Here is a 17901-nt window from a genome sequence, read left to right as displayed (position 1 = left end):
ATAAATAAATTGCAAAAGAAAAAAAAAATTAAGTTAGATTTTTAATTATTTTTTATGTTAAAAATTAATTTTAATATATTTGGATAAGTTTTATGAATTTAATTTTAAATAATTATAATGTTTTGCATATTTTATAAAATAAAATTATATTTAATAATATAATCAGGTTTTGTTATAAGACATTAAACTTTGTAATAAAAGATACTAATAATATAATAACTAATGTTTTAATATTTTGAAAAATAAAAATAATAAGCAGAAATTATTAATAACTCAAAAATAGTTTAATTATATAAATTTTAGTTTAATGTAATTATTTGAGATAAAAAAAAATATTAAAAATATTAATGGTAAAAATTTATAAGTTGTAAACATAGATGCTTTTATTATAAATTTTAATTAGAAGTATATTGTAATAAATGTTGCAAATTTTACTTAAAAAAATTGTTTATTTATTGATATGATTTTTAATAATTTTGCCCCAAACATATAAATTAACTTATTGGATATTGAGTCCTATATGCATGCATTAACAAAGCTCCAGAAACATGAACATTTAAACTTCTTGTTTTTCCATATTGTTTTATCTCAATTATGTCATCACATAATTTTAAAATTTTAGAAGGAACACCTTCTTTTTCATCACCCAAAATAATTATTGCTTTTTTTGGAAAATTATAATCAGATATCATTATACTATTTGTTGTCTGTTCCAAGGCAATAACCTTAAATCCATCATTTTTTTTTTCTTTTATAAATTCAACAATATCATCTTTTTTTAATTCTTCTATATCTTGCCACTCATCAGCATTCATACTTAATGCAGAAAAATTTTTAGTTTTTACAACAGATAAACTGTCTATTAAAAGTTTATCAATACGAAGAATTTCACATGTTCTACAAAGGCCACCTAAATTTTCTGGTTTATTTACTAGTGATGCTATTACATAGAGGCAGACACATGAATCACATTTAACAGGTAAAACTTTTGGTACAGCTATTTTACGTTGTGAAGGATCATTTGAATCATTTAAAATTGTAGATTCTTCTAGTTTATTTATCTTTATTCTATAATCAGGATATGAAAATCCATTAAGTATTGAAAAATTATTTGATAGTAATAAATCATCTTCATTTTGATAAGAAATCGACAAATAATTATCAAAAATTTCATTCCAAAACTGAACTAAATCTCTATAACTTTCTTCCCTATTAAAACCTAAATTTTCAGGAAAAACAACAAGATACATAAAAGCTGTATCATTTTTTGAAATGTCAAAACCTCCATAATAGAAATCCTCATCCATATTTTGTAAAATTTTAGTTCCATTACCATTATTAATTAAATTTCCGTCAATAATAATTGAAAGAAATGAATTTGAAAAGTCATCTTTAAAGTTATCATACATAGTTATGACATTTTTAATAAATTTCAGAGTATGGACGGCAGAATTTTTTACAGCAAAATTATTATTAGTTACCCATGGTGCAATAGCTTTAATGGATTCATTAATAAGATCACAATTTACTTTATCTTGAAATTTACTAAAATTTCCTTTTAAAATATTATGAAGAATATTTATAAAGGAGACAACTGAACCCGGTCTTATTTGATAAGCCTAAAAAGAAAAGAAAAAATTTTGTTTAATTTAATTTTTTAAATTACCTCTCTCATATGTTGAATAAAAATAGGCATTTTTAAAAGTTCCATATTTTGGAAGACAATTTTTGTTGCAATTACCTCTCCATAAATTCTTACACTACTTTGATGTACTTTTGAATAAAAAATATCATAACAATCTTGAAGGAAACTTTCTTGTTCTTTTATAGTAAATTTATTAATTGTTACCATAAGTAATTGAAGTAATCTTGAAATTCTAAGATGACTATCCGAAAATGGAAAAGATGTATAATTTTCATTGAAGCTTTTTATTTCATCTTTTATAGCTTGAAATAATTTACTTAATTGATATGTATTAAGTTTATTAACAAATGCCAACATTTCAGCACGTGTTGCAAGTGGTGTTAAATGATAAAAATCAAAACAATTAAACTTTTCACAATTTAACAAATTTAGTTCTTTTAAATTTTTTATACTATATTCTGAAATAATTCTCATAGATGTAAAGTCATTTTTTGTAGCAAAAGGATACAAATAAAGATCTAGTAATTCACTATAAACATTGTCCTTAAGAATAAACTTATCAACAAATTTCTTTTTATCTGAAAGTTTTTTTTCATCAACAAATTCTGTTAAATCTTCAATTGATAATGCTAAACTAGGAAATTCTTTTATCTTCCGACATACAATTACCGCTAAACGAGGATTTGTAAAAATTACATGCTTGAACCGTGAATAAAATGTATAAAATAATTGACTGGATATTTTTTGATACTTTTCAAAGTTATTATTAATATTTTTAAAATAATATTGTCTCATGATTTCATCTTTTTTAATATCATCTAACAAATTTAATATTCCCATAACACAAACAACAAAATCTCCAGATCCTCTATGTTTTATAGCATTATTTAAAAGCATTTCAAATGTTGTTGGTAATGAACACCAAAATTCATCATAATAATTTTCATTTAAATCTAACATTTTATGGTACTCTGAAATGAGACCATAACCAGGATTACATGTTTGGTAGTGCATTGTTTTAATACAAACTTCAAGAGAAAATGGTTCATTTTTTGGTATTACAAATTTTTCAGGAACTTTTAAATTAGTGTGACTCATTTTCAATTTTTCAAATATAAAAATTGTTGTCAAATAAAATTTGTACTGTAATTTTTCATCAACTAATGAAAGTACTTTTTCGTAGGCAGATTCCAATTTTTCTATTTCATATGTGTTGTTTAAGTAATCTTTTAGAAAATAGTTAAACAAATCTTCATCAGTAAAAAAGGAACTAGCATATGATGTAAAAAGTGAAATATATGAAAGTAAAGTATCTTCATTGAAATCCATGGATTGAAGAATAAATTTAAAAATTATGTAAAAAGCGTGTTTTCTAATAATACCTGCAGGTAAATTTTTTGAAATTTTTAAAAATTCTCCAAATTTTTCCATTTTTATTTTTTTCAAACTTTCTCCTTTAAAATTAATATCAAATAATTGAACAAAACTATAAAAAACATAGGGTGAAGGTTTTTTATAAAAACCCATTAATGTTTCAATAATGTTTTGAACTAAATCATAATTTTTACTTTTTTCAATTTCAATTAAAGCACTTTGTAATTTATTTGCAGCTTTTGATATAAATAATCTATATTCTGATTCAGTTGAAAACCTCCATATAAAATCATGGTCTTCGAAGACATTGAAAACGATTTGAGTGTAAAATTCAAGATGAGTAAATATATCTACATATTCAAGTTTATTAAAAATAATACAAATAATAGCATGTTTGAACCATCCATTTGCTTTCATAATACTTGTAGTAAGTAAAACTAGAATACAATCAAAATCTAATAAAAATATTTCTTCTTTTCCAATTTCTGTTGGATTTTCCCATTTATCAGTAAGAAAATAAATTTCCTCAATAATATGTTCCAGTAAATGTTGTTGATCTTCAAGTAAAACCTCTAATATTTTACAATATTGATTCCATTGTTGAAATGTTGATGAACAAAAAAATTTAGTTAATTCTTTCAATGATTGAATTGCTTCAATTTTCATTTTTTTAGAAGAAACTTTTGACTTGTAACAAGAAAGGAAAAAATTAATAAGCCATTTATCATTTATTCGTTGGTCCTCTTTAATTAATGAAACAAAATCCTCAAAATAACATTCAAAATTCTTTGGAAGTTGACAAAACTTTTCATTTAGTATCAGTTTTGTAAAATCAACCTATTTAAATTAATAAAATGATAATAATTTTTTTTATCAAACTTACATTTTCTTTATAATCATAGTCAAGACAATTAATTTTAAGAATTTCAACAAATTTTTGATTATAAAAAGTATCATCAATTGACAAATCTTTAATTAATTTTCGTTTTTTTACTGGAACATCCATATTTAAAGGTACATTTATTTTAAACAATAAAATTAAATTTAAAAAGGCACTTCACAATCAAAATCCAAACAATCGTCTTAAGAGTAAATAAATGCATCATAAAAAGTTTCTAGTTAGATCACTTTACACATTTATCAATCATAAATTAAACTGCAAAGTATAAGAAAAAAAAATATTAAAAATAAACAACAAAGTAAAAATATTATGAATTGGCATTTAATTGCTATGTTAAATATTTAATGATGCTATGAAATACTTTAAATATTAAAAGAAAAAATATAAAAGATTATTTATGTAAAATGTTTAATGATAAATGTATTTTTTTTCTTTTATCTAATCATATAGTTTAACAATTGAAATTGAAAAGTTTATTATTACAATTATCAGGTATTTATTAAAATGTTTTAAATTATTTTAAATTTTTTGTTATTAAAATAAATTACACTTGAATACATTAATTGGACAATAAGAACATGTAAAAATAGTATTTTATTTCTATATTTATATAAATACTTAATGATAGCCAAAAGATATGTATATATTTATATATAAATATGTATAGTGTATTTTGAAAAATATAAATAGGTCAATACATGAAAATTATGTCTACACTGGTCTTTAAATTCCTTTTAGTTTAATTGAGCAATTTTAGAAATAATATTCATTGAAATTAAAAAGTAAAAGTTAATATTTTAGTTTTCAATCCATCGGTTTTTTCATATATATAATGTTTAAAATATATCTTTATATATTTCTTTTTTGTATTGATTTGATTTAGTCAAGCAAAATTTTTTTTTTCTAATTTTTTTAAACTTATAAAAAAATATGTTTATTTTTATTTTAAAAAAACATTTTAATATAATTATAAACATTTTTAATTAAATTACTTATAAAATTATTTTGACCAATATTGTAAAATCATGTTTAATTTTATATTATGAATAAAATTAAATCTTCTATATGATTAAAATTCTTTACCATGTCATCATTTTTATTCATTTATAACTTCTTCCATCCTTTCAAATTTTGTGCTCTCTTATAATCTATACATATATTTTGTCTAATCCAGGTTAATCATTACATAAATCTATAAAACTTTAAAATATATTTTATTTTATATTATAATATATAATATCCATTGAAAATAATTTATTAACATAATTTCAATAGAAAATACAAAAATATTATTTTTTTTTTTTTACTTTTTAATTTATTGATAGCCCCTGTTTTTTTTCAAAAAATTTGACAATAATTTTTGTAAAATATTTTAAAATGATACATACATTTATATTACTATTCATCAATCATTCATGAATATTTTTTACACACTAAACTATAATAAAAGTCTTTTATTATTTTTATATTTGATATGCACTTTACAATGTTAAAATACATTATTTATCAAATTATATTTTGAAGCTATGAGCAACAATTTAAAAAATAATTTTTTAAGATATTCATAGAGATAAATATCTGAAACCTTTTAACTTATACATTTTAAAATTTCTATGAGATAATAATTTTTTTTAAATATAATAAAAATAAAACTATTTTTCTATTGGTTTTATTTAAAATATCAAATTTTTTGAAGTGGAATAAGGATATTTAAATAAATAAACTTCAATCCATTACATTTTAATTGTTATCCCTATATATATATATGATAATGTCAAGTAATCTTACTGATTTTAGTAGAATCGAATATCAAGAAATATTAACTATTCCAATAGTATTAATAAGAAGAGGCAGTAAAACTTTTGTTGAACTTAAAAATTCTATATATCATTCTAAAATAAAAATGAAAGTTGAACCAATTAACGAAGTTGAAAAAGAAAAAAAAAATTATATATTATCAAATAATAATAATTTTCCTACATCATATAATATCAAAAAAAATCCATCTACTTATGATATAACTTTTTTATCAACATCTCCAGAATATTATCCATCACAATGTTGTGAATCATTACATGCATCAAATGCTGTATACTTATCTACTATTCTTCAATTATTCTTTTTTGTATGTATTGGTATACTTTATTATATGTTGGAGCAACAAAATTATGTTTCAGCAATTGCTGTATTTAGACCTGCTTTAATTTTTTTTGGTATTGTTAATCTAATTGGTATTTTTTGTGCTTTGATTGGTGTTTTTCGTGAGCAAAATATTTTTTTACAAGTTCAAATAACTATTCTTACTGGTCTTATAACATTTGCTGATGTCATTGCATTATCTTTAATTTTTATTATGGCTATAGGTAAATATTTTTTTTATAATATTACCATATATAAATATTTTTTTTTATAGGTTCACGTTCTAAAACAACATCATCAATACCTGGAAAATTAGTTAATGTTGATAAATTTGAAGTTTTATTAGGTCCATTTTGGATATATATATGTGCAATATCTCTTCATATGTGTGCTGCTGCTATGATGTGTTTTAATGGTGTTAATAAGAAATTTTCTATTTATCTTCAAGATAAAATTAGATATCAAAAATTGAATCATCAAGGTACTGAAAATATTCAAGTGTTAAAAATTATACCAACAGATGAGAGAGTATGAAAGGCGTCATTAATTTTTGACTAATTAATAAAAAATATTGTTTGTTCTAAAAATTAATGAACTTGTTCATGTTTAGCATTTAAATGTACTATTTATATTATGGACTAATAATAATAAAATTTACTACAAACATACTTTATATCAAATCATGTGTTAAAAAGAGTTTAAAGTATTACTAAATTTACCAAGTATAATTAATAATATTTTAAAAATAAATCTTAATTATTTATAGATAAAAATAGAAAAAAAAAATTTAAAAAGAAAAAAAAAAACTATTATTTATAAAATTTAAATTTTATTTTAATTTTTTGATATTTAATAAATATTTTAATAAATATATTTTAAATAATGGTTTAATAAATAACTTGATGTTATAATTAATACTTGCCATCAAAACTTTATAAGCAAAATATTAATATGAAAATCTTATAACCATCTATTTCATTATTTCTAATTTGAAATAACCTTTTATTTTATCAAATAAATATTACTTTTGAATTATATAATATTTTTTACATGTATGTATCATAAAAGTTAATTAAAAATTGATGCACTGTCAAAAATAATTTGATTTACGATTATACATTTAATTTTAACTAAATAAAAAGATATTTATTCTTAAAGCTTAATATTTTGATAGGTACTTTATTTACTTTAAAAAATTATTTTTAAATTTTTTATATTTCAAGTATGGCAAAAAAAAATTATTTTTAATCAATCAGGTAGTTTAAAATTTATTAATTTTTATATTATCTTATAAATTTTCTAATAAAAGTTAACTAATATTGTTTTTAAATATTTTCTATTTTTATTTTATTAAATATACGGTATTTTTAAACTTTCAATTAAAAAAATATCCATAAAAGATTATTAAAAATATTATTGTTTTTGTATTTTTAAATTGATATATCATAATCCAAATATCGTGACAATTTGAATTTATAAATAATCTTAGATAATAGAGAAAAGAAAAAGCAATTAATTATTTTATTTTAGCAATATACTTACTTCTTAACTAATTTATGAATTATTTCTTGATTGTAGTATGACAAAATTACAGGTAATAAGAGGAATTAAATAAATATATATATATATATATATATATATATATATATATATATATATATATATATACCTTAAAATAATATATTTTTAATATTAATCTTTTTATTTATTTTCATTATAACATATAATGATAAAATTTTAATAAAAAGTTATTACCAAAATTAAACTACAATCTAGTCTTATTTTAGAAACACTGACCTCTACAACTTTTTTTTACTTATAAAAAAAACGTATTTATATAATTTTTTATCTAAACATTTGTTTTTGTATGCAAGTTTTGACAAAAATTATCATAATAACATTAATGCCATTTTTTTAGCAATTATAAAAGATATTTTGAAACAGGTATCATTAAATGATATTTTAAATAAATAATTAATGAATACTAACAGTGCAAATCTTCATCATTTTTGGAATTGCGTAGAGACTAACAGTGCTTTCAATTTATCAGTTATGCAAAACGGCTGTTATTCTAATCCTAATCATTTTTTTCAATCACCTGGATATGGTAATTATCAAAGAAATTTTTTTGAAACAATTGATATACCATTATCATCTTTAACACCTATCAATATATCTAATACATCTACCTCTGTACCAAATAACATTTATATTGAAACACCAACTACAACTATTGCAACAATAAATAATAATAATAATAATAATGATAGAAAATTTCAAAGTTCTACAAAAAACGAATCATTTATAAGTAATAAAGATATAAACGAAGAGACAGGTGAAACTTACTTAAATTTATCAGGTACTGGAGAATTTTTAAATAAAAAATGTAATGAACCTAAAAGTAGTCTTTTAAAGTTTTCAAATTCTCCAATAAACATTAATAAAAGTTTACCAACATTTTCAGCATCCAAATTTAGTATACCTAGTGAAAACCAGCCTACTATTATAAATTCTACTTCAAATTCTACTTTTATTAACAATAAATTAACACCAAAAACTTCTGAAAAAATGCTCAATTCTATTGAAACATCAATACCTAATTTTAATATTATTCACAATACACATTACATTGACTATTCCGGTACTAGTTCTTCTAATCATTATCACATTACCCAACAACAACCTATAAATAATTTCTCTAGTCATCATAAATTAAATTTTAATAATTTTTTAACTCCAAATAATATGACTAATTTGTATACTAATCTTCCCCTTATTAATGAACCACAAACTTTTCCATCAACACCTGAAAATAACATCTATTCACCATTTAATTCTAATCAAACAATATATGAAAGAAATTCATCTTTTCAAGTGCCATCATTACCCTGTCATACACCAAAATATTTACCTCAATATACAGATCCTTCTAATGGTAATATACCTGATTCAAAAAATTTTTATAATTCATCATCTTTAGCAATAATTACAACAGATGAGATACATAAAATGAAACATTCACCACAAATACTTTGTAATAATTCACCATCTGACTCCTCAACAATTGATACAATTTCTCCTAAATCAATTTGTTCAATTTGTTTAAATGCCCCATCAAATGGTTTACATTTTGGAGCTAAAGCATGTGCAGCATGTGCAGGTAATATTATTATAAATATTATAAATAATATTTTTTTTTTAGCCTTTTTTCGTCGTTCCATTTCTGATAACAAAAAATATGTATGTAAAAAAAGTCAACGTTGTATTATTACAATAAATGGTGATACAGGAGGTTATCGAAAGATGTGTCGTGAATGTAGAATGAAAAGATGTTTAAGTGTTGGTATGCAACCTGCTAATGTTCAAAATAGAAGACAAATACAAATGGTAATGCCAAGAAAAGATTATATTGATATAGGTATATTAATTTATATTTAATTTAGTATATATATATATAAAACTTTTAGATGATGATAATTATTATAAACAATATAATAATAAAGAAAAAGTAGTAATTGAAGATAATCAAATAAATGTTCCTGCTAAATCTTCTAATATTGTTATACAAAGAAACACATTAGATGTTAACAAAATTTATAACAATAACTCTAATTATAATAATTTTAAAAAATTTTCTCAAATTATTTGTTAATAAAAATTTTTTTTTATAAATTTATATAAAAAAAAAGTACATATAAACTTCATTTTTTTGTTGTATTAAATTTTAATTATAATATCAGCATGAATATAAACTTTATATATATATATATAATTAAAATTTTTCTAATTATTTACTCATTCCAAGGTGTAATATTTTTCTTATTGTACTTGGTCCAGACCAGCGGCCTTTTAAAAGATAATCCCAATATAACATAGGAAAACCATATGCTTTTCCAATAAAAGCAAGTCTACTAGGTTTACTTTGATTAAATGGTGTTGTTTCTATTGGTCCATCATAATTAAATTCAGCTAAGATACATTTATTACTTGAAAGAACTAATGGACATGATGTATAACCATCATATAATGGTTCAACATTACCACCATCCATTACTTTTTGAAGATTATATTTAATAGTTTTAAAATGTGAACCTTAAATAATTTTTAATAATAAATAAATATTTATAGTAACTTTAATGTAAAACTTACTTACAGCTGCAGCAGTTTTTGGAGATGGAAAATTTGTACAATCTCCAATACCAAAAATATTTTTATATTGTTTACTTTGAAGAGTATTTTTATCAACATCAACAAAACCAATTTTATCAGTTAAACCATCATTATTTTTAGCTGTATTTCTTAAACCTTCAACTGGAGAACATGGTGGTCCAACATGAAGTAAGTCATAATCAATTTTTTTTATCTCACCAGTAGGTTGCATTGTCTCATTTAAAATATCAAAAGTAGCTACCCTTGTAATAGGATCAACTTTTGATAAACTTGTTCTATAATTAACATGAATATCTTTTGATTTAGCATATTCTGTTAAAACATTAGAATATCTTTCAATACCAAAAATTCTTGGTAAAATTGTATTATAAATAATTTCAGCATTCTTTCTTTTGTTAGTCTTTCTTAAATAATCATCAAACAGGTAACAAATTTTTTGTGGTGCACCTGGACATTTTATAGGAGCATTTGGAAAAGTAAAAACAGCTTTACCTTTTTCAAAATTTTGAAATGCATTATAAACTTTTTCAACTGTTTCTGGTGAATAGGTAGAAATAACTTTATTATCTTTCATTGCTAAACCATCTTCTAATCCTTCTATTAAATCATATCGTAATTGGACACCTGTTGCGATAACCAAAAAATTATATGAAATTTCTTTTCCATCAAATGTTTCAACAACTTGTTTTTCAGGTAAAATTTTTCCAACCTTATCTTTTATCCATGTTACATTTGAAGGCATCAATGTTTCTTCCTTTCTTGTAAAATGACTTTTAGGAAAAATTCCACCACCAACAAGTGTAAATCCAGGTTGATAATAATGAACAGAACTAGGTTCAATAACACCAACATTTCCTTTTGGTAATGTTCTTGAAAAATGCGATGAAACAGCTAAACCACCGGCACCGGCTCCAAGAACCAAAAGATTATAGTGTTCTAAATTAAAATATTATTATTTACTTTTTTTATTCTAAAAATACCTTTAGCTTTGACAATTGTTGATAGTTTCATAATTATGAAAAAAAGTTAATATTTATATTTTATAAATAAAGTTATTAACAATCTATTAACGTTACTATGTCTTAAAAATTTGATTGATTACATATTTCAGTGACAAATTTTCATATCAATTAAATATTACACCGTTGTCTTTAATAACTACTTCCATATAATCAATAAATTTTTGATAAAATATATTAAATAAGATTAATATTTATATTATTATATTAACTATTATATTCTTTGATATTTTTATATTTACCTTAAAAAAATTAATAACATCAAACAAACAACAAAATATATATTTTAATTAACAAAATGAATTAAAAATTACACTATTAAAATTTCCTAGTAAAAGTGCGTTTCAGAATTTTCAGAAAAAGAATTTTCCTTACTTTCTTTTCTTGATAAATTTTTTATTGGAGTAGGGATTTTTTCACCACTTAAATATCCTTCAATTTGCCCTGAAGCTGCTAACAATAAACCAAGGAATGGTGGTGATGGAGTTATTGGATGTGAAAGATATTCTGGATGATATTGACATCCAACAAAATATGGATGATCTTTTATTTCTAATATTTCCATACGTACAGCAGTTTTTGAGACACCATTACCACCTCTGGTACAGAGTTGATTTATTGCTTGTAAAAGATTACCGGATTGATATGATGTAGCCATTTCAATGAGATTATTTGCTGATGCAGTTCTTCTTTGAACATCATCAATATTACTAGATTCATCAACTCCCATACCTACAAATAATAAACCAGCTTCAGAGAGTCTTGGAACAAGAGCAGGATTTACTTCATACCTATGACGATGTCTTTCCTCAATTACTAAAGATTTATATAATTTTTTAAGTTTACAATTTTCTGTCAAAAAGACTGTAGTCCTTAAACCTAATCTCATTGTTCCTCCCATGTCAACATTATCTCCTACATGTTCTGGCATATCAATAATTACCTGATTTTCAAATGGTATATCTTTATCAAATTCTGATGAGTTAGCATCTTTAATTCCAAGAACATTTCTAGCAAATTCAACAGCTGCACATTGCATACCAAGACAAACACCAAGAAATGGTACTTTATTTTCACGTGCATATTGACAAGCCAAAATTTTTCCTTCAATTCCACGTTTTCCAAAACCTCCTGGTACAATAATTCCTTGGCAACCTTTAATTTTATCCCATGCTGCTTTTCTTGTCTTTTCATCTGTTTCAATTTCAAGATCCTGTGCCTGAATAAAATGAATCTTGACATTTCTTTTTGCATGTGTAGCGGCATGTTCTAGTGCTTTATTAACAGATGTATAGGCATCTTCTATTTTAACATATTTTCCAACTAAAGCAATATTAACAACTTCTTTAAATGAATCAACAATATTTGAAAACTCAAACCATTGAAACATATTTGGAACAGCAGCTAACATAGCTTCTTTATTTGGAAGACCTAAATGAAGGCGTTTCTTAATAAGATCAATTACACCCTGACTTTGTAATAAAATTGGAACTTGATAAATATTTTTACAATCATGTACACCAACTACCTGATCTGAATCAACTAAACCAAATTCACAAATTTTATTTTTTAAATCTTCTGTTAATTTTTTTTCACTACGACATATAATAAGATCTGGAGTTAAACCAGCTGTTCTAAGATTTTTAATACTATTTTGCATTGGTTTTGTCTTTGGTTCTCCAGTACTTTTTGGTGCAATAACTAATGATACATGAACAGTCATAAAACGTTTTCTAAGACGTGGTCTTTGATATTTTTCAAAAGCAGCTACAAATGGCATACCTTCAATATCACCAATTGTTCCACCTAATTCTACAATACAAACATGTGGTTTATCATGACTACCATCAACTGGAATTTGGGCAACTCTTTCAACCCAATTTGAAATGGCTTCAGTTATATGAGGAATAGTTTGTACAGTTTTTCCAAGATAATCTCCTCTTCTTTCTTTATCAATAACATGCCTATATATTTTACCTGTTGTAATATTGTTATCACGACGAAGGCGCACATTAAGAAAACGTTCATAATTACCAAGATCTAAATCAACTTCTGCACCATCATCAAGAACATAAACTTCACCATGTTCTAGGGGAGAAAAAGTTCCAGCATCAATATTAATATATGGGTCAATTTTTATAGCTGAGACACGATATCCATTAGCTTTCAAAAGTACACCTAATGATGATGAAATAATTCCTTTTCCAACTCCGGATATAACCCCTCCTGTTACAAGTATAATTTTAACATCACTAGTTACTTCTTCTCTTTTTTCCATGTTGAAACAAATAAACTAAAATTACTTCAAAAAAAAATTTATATTTATAATAATGATATAATTGAGGAAAAAAAAAATACATGTTTTAAATAATTAATCATTTAAAAATATTTTTTTTAATTTATTACAAAAAAATTACATATCTTGTGGTTATAAAATAAATAAATACTTTCTCCTGATTGGTTTATAAAACGAAAAATAATTTTTTTTATTTTATTATTGCAATAACAAAAATCACCCTAATATAGTTTTAAAATTTTTTAAGTGCTTGTAAAATGTCATTAACAATTATTGCTTAATTTAAATTTTTTCTTATAATATTGTAAATTTCTTTTTTTTTAACTTTATTAATGTTATATTATATCTAAGTAAAGATAACAAAATTTGATAATTATCATAAATTTAAAATAATATAAGTTATTCACTTTATAAAAATTTATGGGATCGCGCCAAGAATTAATACTTTTAAACATAATACCACTATTATAACTGTCATTCTCAAGAACAATAAAATTATTACAAAGCTGATTAACTAAATTTTTTAACATAAAATATTATTAAAAAAAAATTATCTAATTATGGTGACTAATATTTTTATATATAATTTTTTACTAATTAAAAATGTTAATAAAAAGTTCATAAAAGAAAAATAATAAATTAGATAAATATAGTATAAAAATTATTTTTAAAAAAATTTGGAAATAAGTAACTTTGACATTTTTAGTACACGAATATATTTGATTTTACAGCAATTCCTAATACTCATATTTTATTTAGTTATCAAAGTAAATGAAATTAAAAAATTATATGGTCATTTAAATATTGTCTACACTAGTGCTTTATTCATTTCAATAAGTTAAGTTGTCTTGTAAAGATAATTACAGTGATAACAAAAATGTATATATATTTTTTAATAAAATGTATAATAAAAAACTTTATTAAAAATATCTGTTGATTAATGGGTAAAAAAAAATAGACTTTAAAAATATTTTAAGTAATGTTAATTTAAGAGGAAGTTAGAATATTTAGGTAAAATTAAAATAAATATATTTTAATTAATAAATAGGTTTGGCCATCAATTTTAATTCGTACCTCTTTTTATTTAAAAAAATAATGTTACTTACAATCTCTAACATGAATTTTCACCAACTTATTTTAATGCTTTATTTTAAATATTTTATAAACATATTTAACTTTTTAAAAGAAAATTAAAAAATATATATGTATATCTTATGATTAATCATTATTTTATAGATAAAAAAAATAGTGGGTTTAAAGTAACTACGAACATAGACATTATTCTTTCCAAAATAAATACACTAAAAAAAATTGTTAATGTATCCATAAAAAGAAAATTTCTAATATAAGTTAAGAGGTAATACTTATAAATCAATCGGAATAATTTTGATGTTTAAATATTAATTCAACTAGATTTAATAATTTAAAAAAATAATTAAAAGTTAAACTTATGACTCAATAATTTATTCAATATTAATTTTTTTTTAAATTTTTTTATTTAAAGAGTACAAAAAAATACTTTTTTAGTTAATATATTTTTTTTAAAGTTTTGTCAATTTCTTAGCTTCCTGAAAGATGATAATAACTTTTTTCAGTCATTTTTTTATCATCACTGTTGTCATCATTTTATATATTAAATATAGAAAGAAATTTTTTATTTATAACGATGTGATTGAGGAAGTTATAGGAAAAAAAAAGAATTTTTTTACTATTAAATAATTTAATTCAAGGAATTACTTTTTTTTTTGCTAATTTTTATTAAAAAAAAATGATAAAAAAAGTTGTGATGTTGAATGTCAACTGACAGATGTGCCATTACATATATATTTTTATAATTAATTCGATAAATAAAAATATTATTAAAATTATTTTTTCTTTATATATTTTTATAACATTGAAAAGTAGTAAAACAAAAACTTTACAAGTAATAATTAATTTTTTAATAGAAAATTTTTAACTATTGAAAAGTCCAACATTTGTAGTAACAAATAAGATTATAAAAACTCTTGATGACTTGAGTATTTGAGTATATTTGATTTATATTTCGTAATGTTGCATTTAATGGAACTCTTCGACAAATAGAGGATACTGAGACTGAAAAATAAAAAAAAAGAAGAAAGGATAACAAGAACACTTCGAGATAGAATCATGTTATTTCAATTAATTAAACTTATTTATATATATGTTGTTTTGTTTCTACTATTAATATCCAATAAACTTCTTAGTCAAAAATTGTGTTTTCTATATAATGAAGGAAAAAAATTGAGGTGACTCATAGTCATAAAAATACACATGAAGGACAATGAAACGCACAAAGATTTTCTAATTCTTTTAAACAATTTTTTTTTGTAAAATAAAAAAAAATTTGATTCAATTAAAATAGTAACTTGTATTTTTATTTGTAAGATAATTATTGGTAATTTTAAAAAAATTTATAAGCTAAAATTATCATTAACATATAATTGCTCAACATCATTGTGAATTATAAGTAATAAAAAGAATTTCAAAATATTATTTGTATTTATATAGTATGCCAAGAACATTGTTGATTTGTTGATTATTATAATTTTTTTCTTTGAATATATTATAATAATATTAAAAGTTATCTAATAAAGTAACAAAAATATATATTATTTGTTTTGAATTAGTATTATTAAAATAATAGATTGTAGACATATTTTTTTTAAAAAATACTTTTCTTTAGTTATTTATTCTAATTACAGTTTAAAAAAAAGTTTTAGTAAAGTAATAAAAATTTCATCAGCTATTAAAATAATAACATGGATACAATAAAAACATGTTTCTTTTTTAAATGCTTAATAATTATTTACCATCAATATGAATAGATTTATTTATCTTAATGATATGAAGAAAATGTTATGATTACAATATTAGACAATTTTTTTTTGGTTAAATAATTTTGTTAATTCTATGATAAAAAAAAGTTTTTTTTTTCATTTAAACATGCTTTATAAATTATGTTTTATATTTTTTTATTAGTTAATAAGGTAGACATATTATATAGCTGTTATGAATTTTTTTTCTATATTAATTAAATAGATTTTTATGTTATTTAAATATTAATTGCATAATTTTTAATAATTTTTTTTATAAAAATTAATTATGTAATCAGATTTTTTATTGAATTAAAAAAATATGCAGATAGTTTTTAATTAATTAGTTGAAATTATTGCTGTGTTGTTTTTTTTCCTTGGATATATTTTCATAAAGTAAATTTTAATTTCACGTCTTATATCTGTGCTAAAAAGTAAAAAAAAGTAAAAATCACCAAAAATTGTGACATCTCCAATTATATAAAGAAGATTAAATGATATAATACATAATTTTGAATTATTAATAATATTTGATATATATCTCATTGTAAAACATGCTTCAATTAATGTTGATGTTATAAATAAAAAACCAGCATACAAAGGAAACCAATATGTTTTTTTTTTTTTAGAATTATCAAAAACTTTTGCATTAATTAAATGGTGAGCATCAAGTATATTAAATATAAGACTTGTCAAAACTATAATTATCATAATAATATTAAAAATTATTCTAACCCATAGGTTGATTCCGGTAGCAAAATGTAATGAATATATTGTTCTAGATGCCTCATCATATGAAAATTTTGATTTATAAAATGCACATATAATTCCAAAGCTTAAACTTATACAAAAAATTATACAAATAATAATTTTTACACGATCATATGAAAATAACATTCTGTATTTTGTGGGAAATTTTACACAAATGAAACGATTTAAACTAATTGCAAATATTGTCATAAAGATATTACATATTTCCATATTGGTTAAAAAAAATTCAATTTTGGCAAATATTTCATATTTCATGTAAAGATTTTTTATTACATGCCAATCAGAAAATTTAAAAAAAAATAGTTGTGTAAAAAAAAACATTATATTTTGTAAAAAAGTATAAGCAACAAATGGATAAAATTCATTTCTAAATGTATCATCTCCTTTAAAAATTCTTGAAATTAGTAAATATAATACAAATATCATAAATATAAGTGAAGGAATAGAGTAAATTAATTTAAAAATAAAATAATAACTAAAAAATTCATTTAAATATGTCATTTTTAATTATTGAAATAAATTAAAAATTTTTTTAAAAAAAAATATATATATTTTTACAAAATTTATTATGTAATGAAAGGCGGTTTTTTTTAAAAACTTAAAACTTGTATAATAAACAATTAAAATAAAAAATACTTCTTATAAGAAAAAAAGGTAAAATTTGACTGAGATATATATTAAGTTTAATAAATAATTAAAATAACTAATTGTAAAAATATTATATATTTATGGATATTAATCATTGATGTATT

The 17901-nt window shown here is 21.3% G+C and overlaps 6 protein-coding genes across 6 annotated transcripts; 2 read left to right on the top strand and 4 right to left on the bottom strand.

Annotated features, from left to right (window-relative positions):
- Positions 1-494: 494 nt before the first annotated feature.
- SRAE_2000354000 (Probable methyltransferase TARBP1) lies at positions 495-4025 on the bottom strand (the record flags this gene model as incomplete). The annotated part of the gene is made up of 4 exons (XM_024654745.1): positions 495-1495; positions 1547-1619; positions 1667-3856; positions 3903-4025. The coding sequence occupies 4 exons, from the start codon at positions 4023-4025 to the stop codon at positions 495-497; spliced, it is 3387 nt and encodes a 1128-aa protein (XP_024508086.1).
- A 1666-nt stretch (positions 4026-5691) lies between these two features.
- Positions 5692-6593, top strand: SRAE_2000353900 (Hypothetical protein; the record flags this gene model as incomplete). Its single annotated transcript, XM_024654744.1, has 2 exons — positions 5692-6283; positions 6334-6593. 2 exons carry the CDS (start codon positions 5692-5694, stop codon positions 6591-6593), a joined length of 852 nt encoding a protein of 283 aa, XP_024508085.1.
- A 1518-nt stretch (positions 6594-8111) lies between these two features.
- SRAE_2000353800 (Nuclear hormone receptor HR78) lies at positions 8112-9711 on the top strand (the record flags this gene model as incomplete). Its single annotated transcript, XM_024654743.1, has 4 exons — positions 8112-8994; positions 9040-9219; positions 9262-9477; positions 9527-9711. The coding sequence occupies 4 exons, from the start codon at positions 8112-8114 to the stop codon at positions 9709-9711; spliced, it is 1464 nt and encodes a 487-aa protein (XP_024508084.1).
- Positions 9712-9846: 135 nt separating this feature from the next.
- Positions 9847-11240, bottom strand: SRAE_2000353700 (Pyridine nucleotide-disulphide oxidoreductase, FAD/NAD(P)-binding domain-containing protein; the record flags this gene model as incomplete). The annotated part of the gene is made up of 3 exons (XM_024654742.1): positions 9847-10151; positions 10209-11165; positions 11210-11240. The coding sequence occupies 3 exons, from the start codon at positions 11238-11240 to the stop codon at positions 9847-9849; spliced, it is 1293 nt and encodes a 430-aa protein (XP_024508083.1).
- A 336-nt stretch (positions 11241-11576) lies between these two features.
- On the bottom strand, positions 11577-14662 carry SRAE_2000353600 (CTP synthase 2; the record flags this gene model as incomplete). The annotated part of the gene is made up of 2 exons (XM_024654741.1): positions 11577-13541; positions 14651-14662. 2 exons carry the CDS (start codon positions 14660-14662, stop codon positions 11577-11579), a joined length of 1977 nt encoding a protein of 658 aa, XP_024508082.1.
- Positions 14663-16717: 2055 nt separating this feature from the next.
- On the bottom strand, positions 16718-17275 carry SRAE_2000353550 (Hypothetical protein; the record flags this gene model as incomplete). The annotated part of the gene is made up of 1 exon (XM_024654739.1): positions 16718-17275. One exon carries the CDS (start codon positions 17273-17275, stop codon positions 16718-16720), a length of 558 nt encoding a protein of 185 aa, XP_024508081.1.
- Between the last annotated feature and the right edge of the window lie 626 nt (positions 17276-17901).

This window comes from Strongyloides ratti (genome assembly GCF_001040885.1).
Source record: "Strongyloides ratti genome assembly S_ratti_ED321, chromosome : 2".
Lineage (NCBI taxonomy): Eukaryota > Metazoa > Nematoda > Chromadorea > Rhabditida > Strongyloididae > Strongyloides > Strongyloides ratti.
Note: the sequence above shows the minus strand (reverse complement) of the source record. Positions and strands in the feature narration are given on the sequence as shown.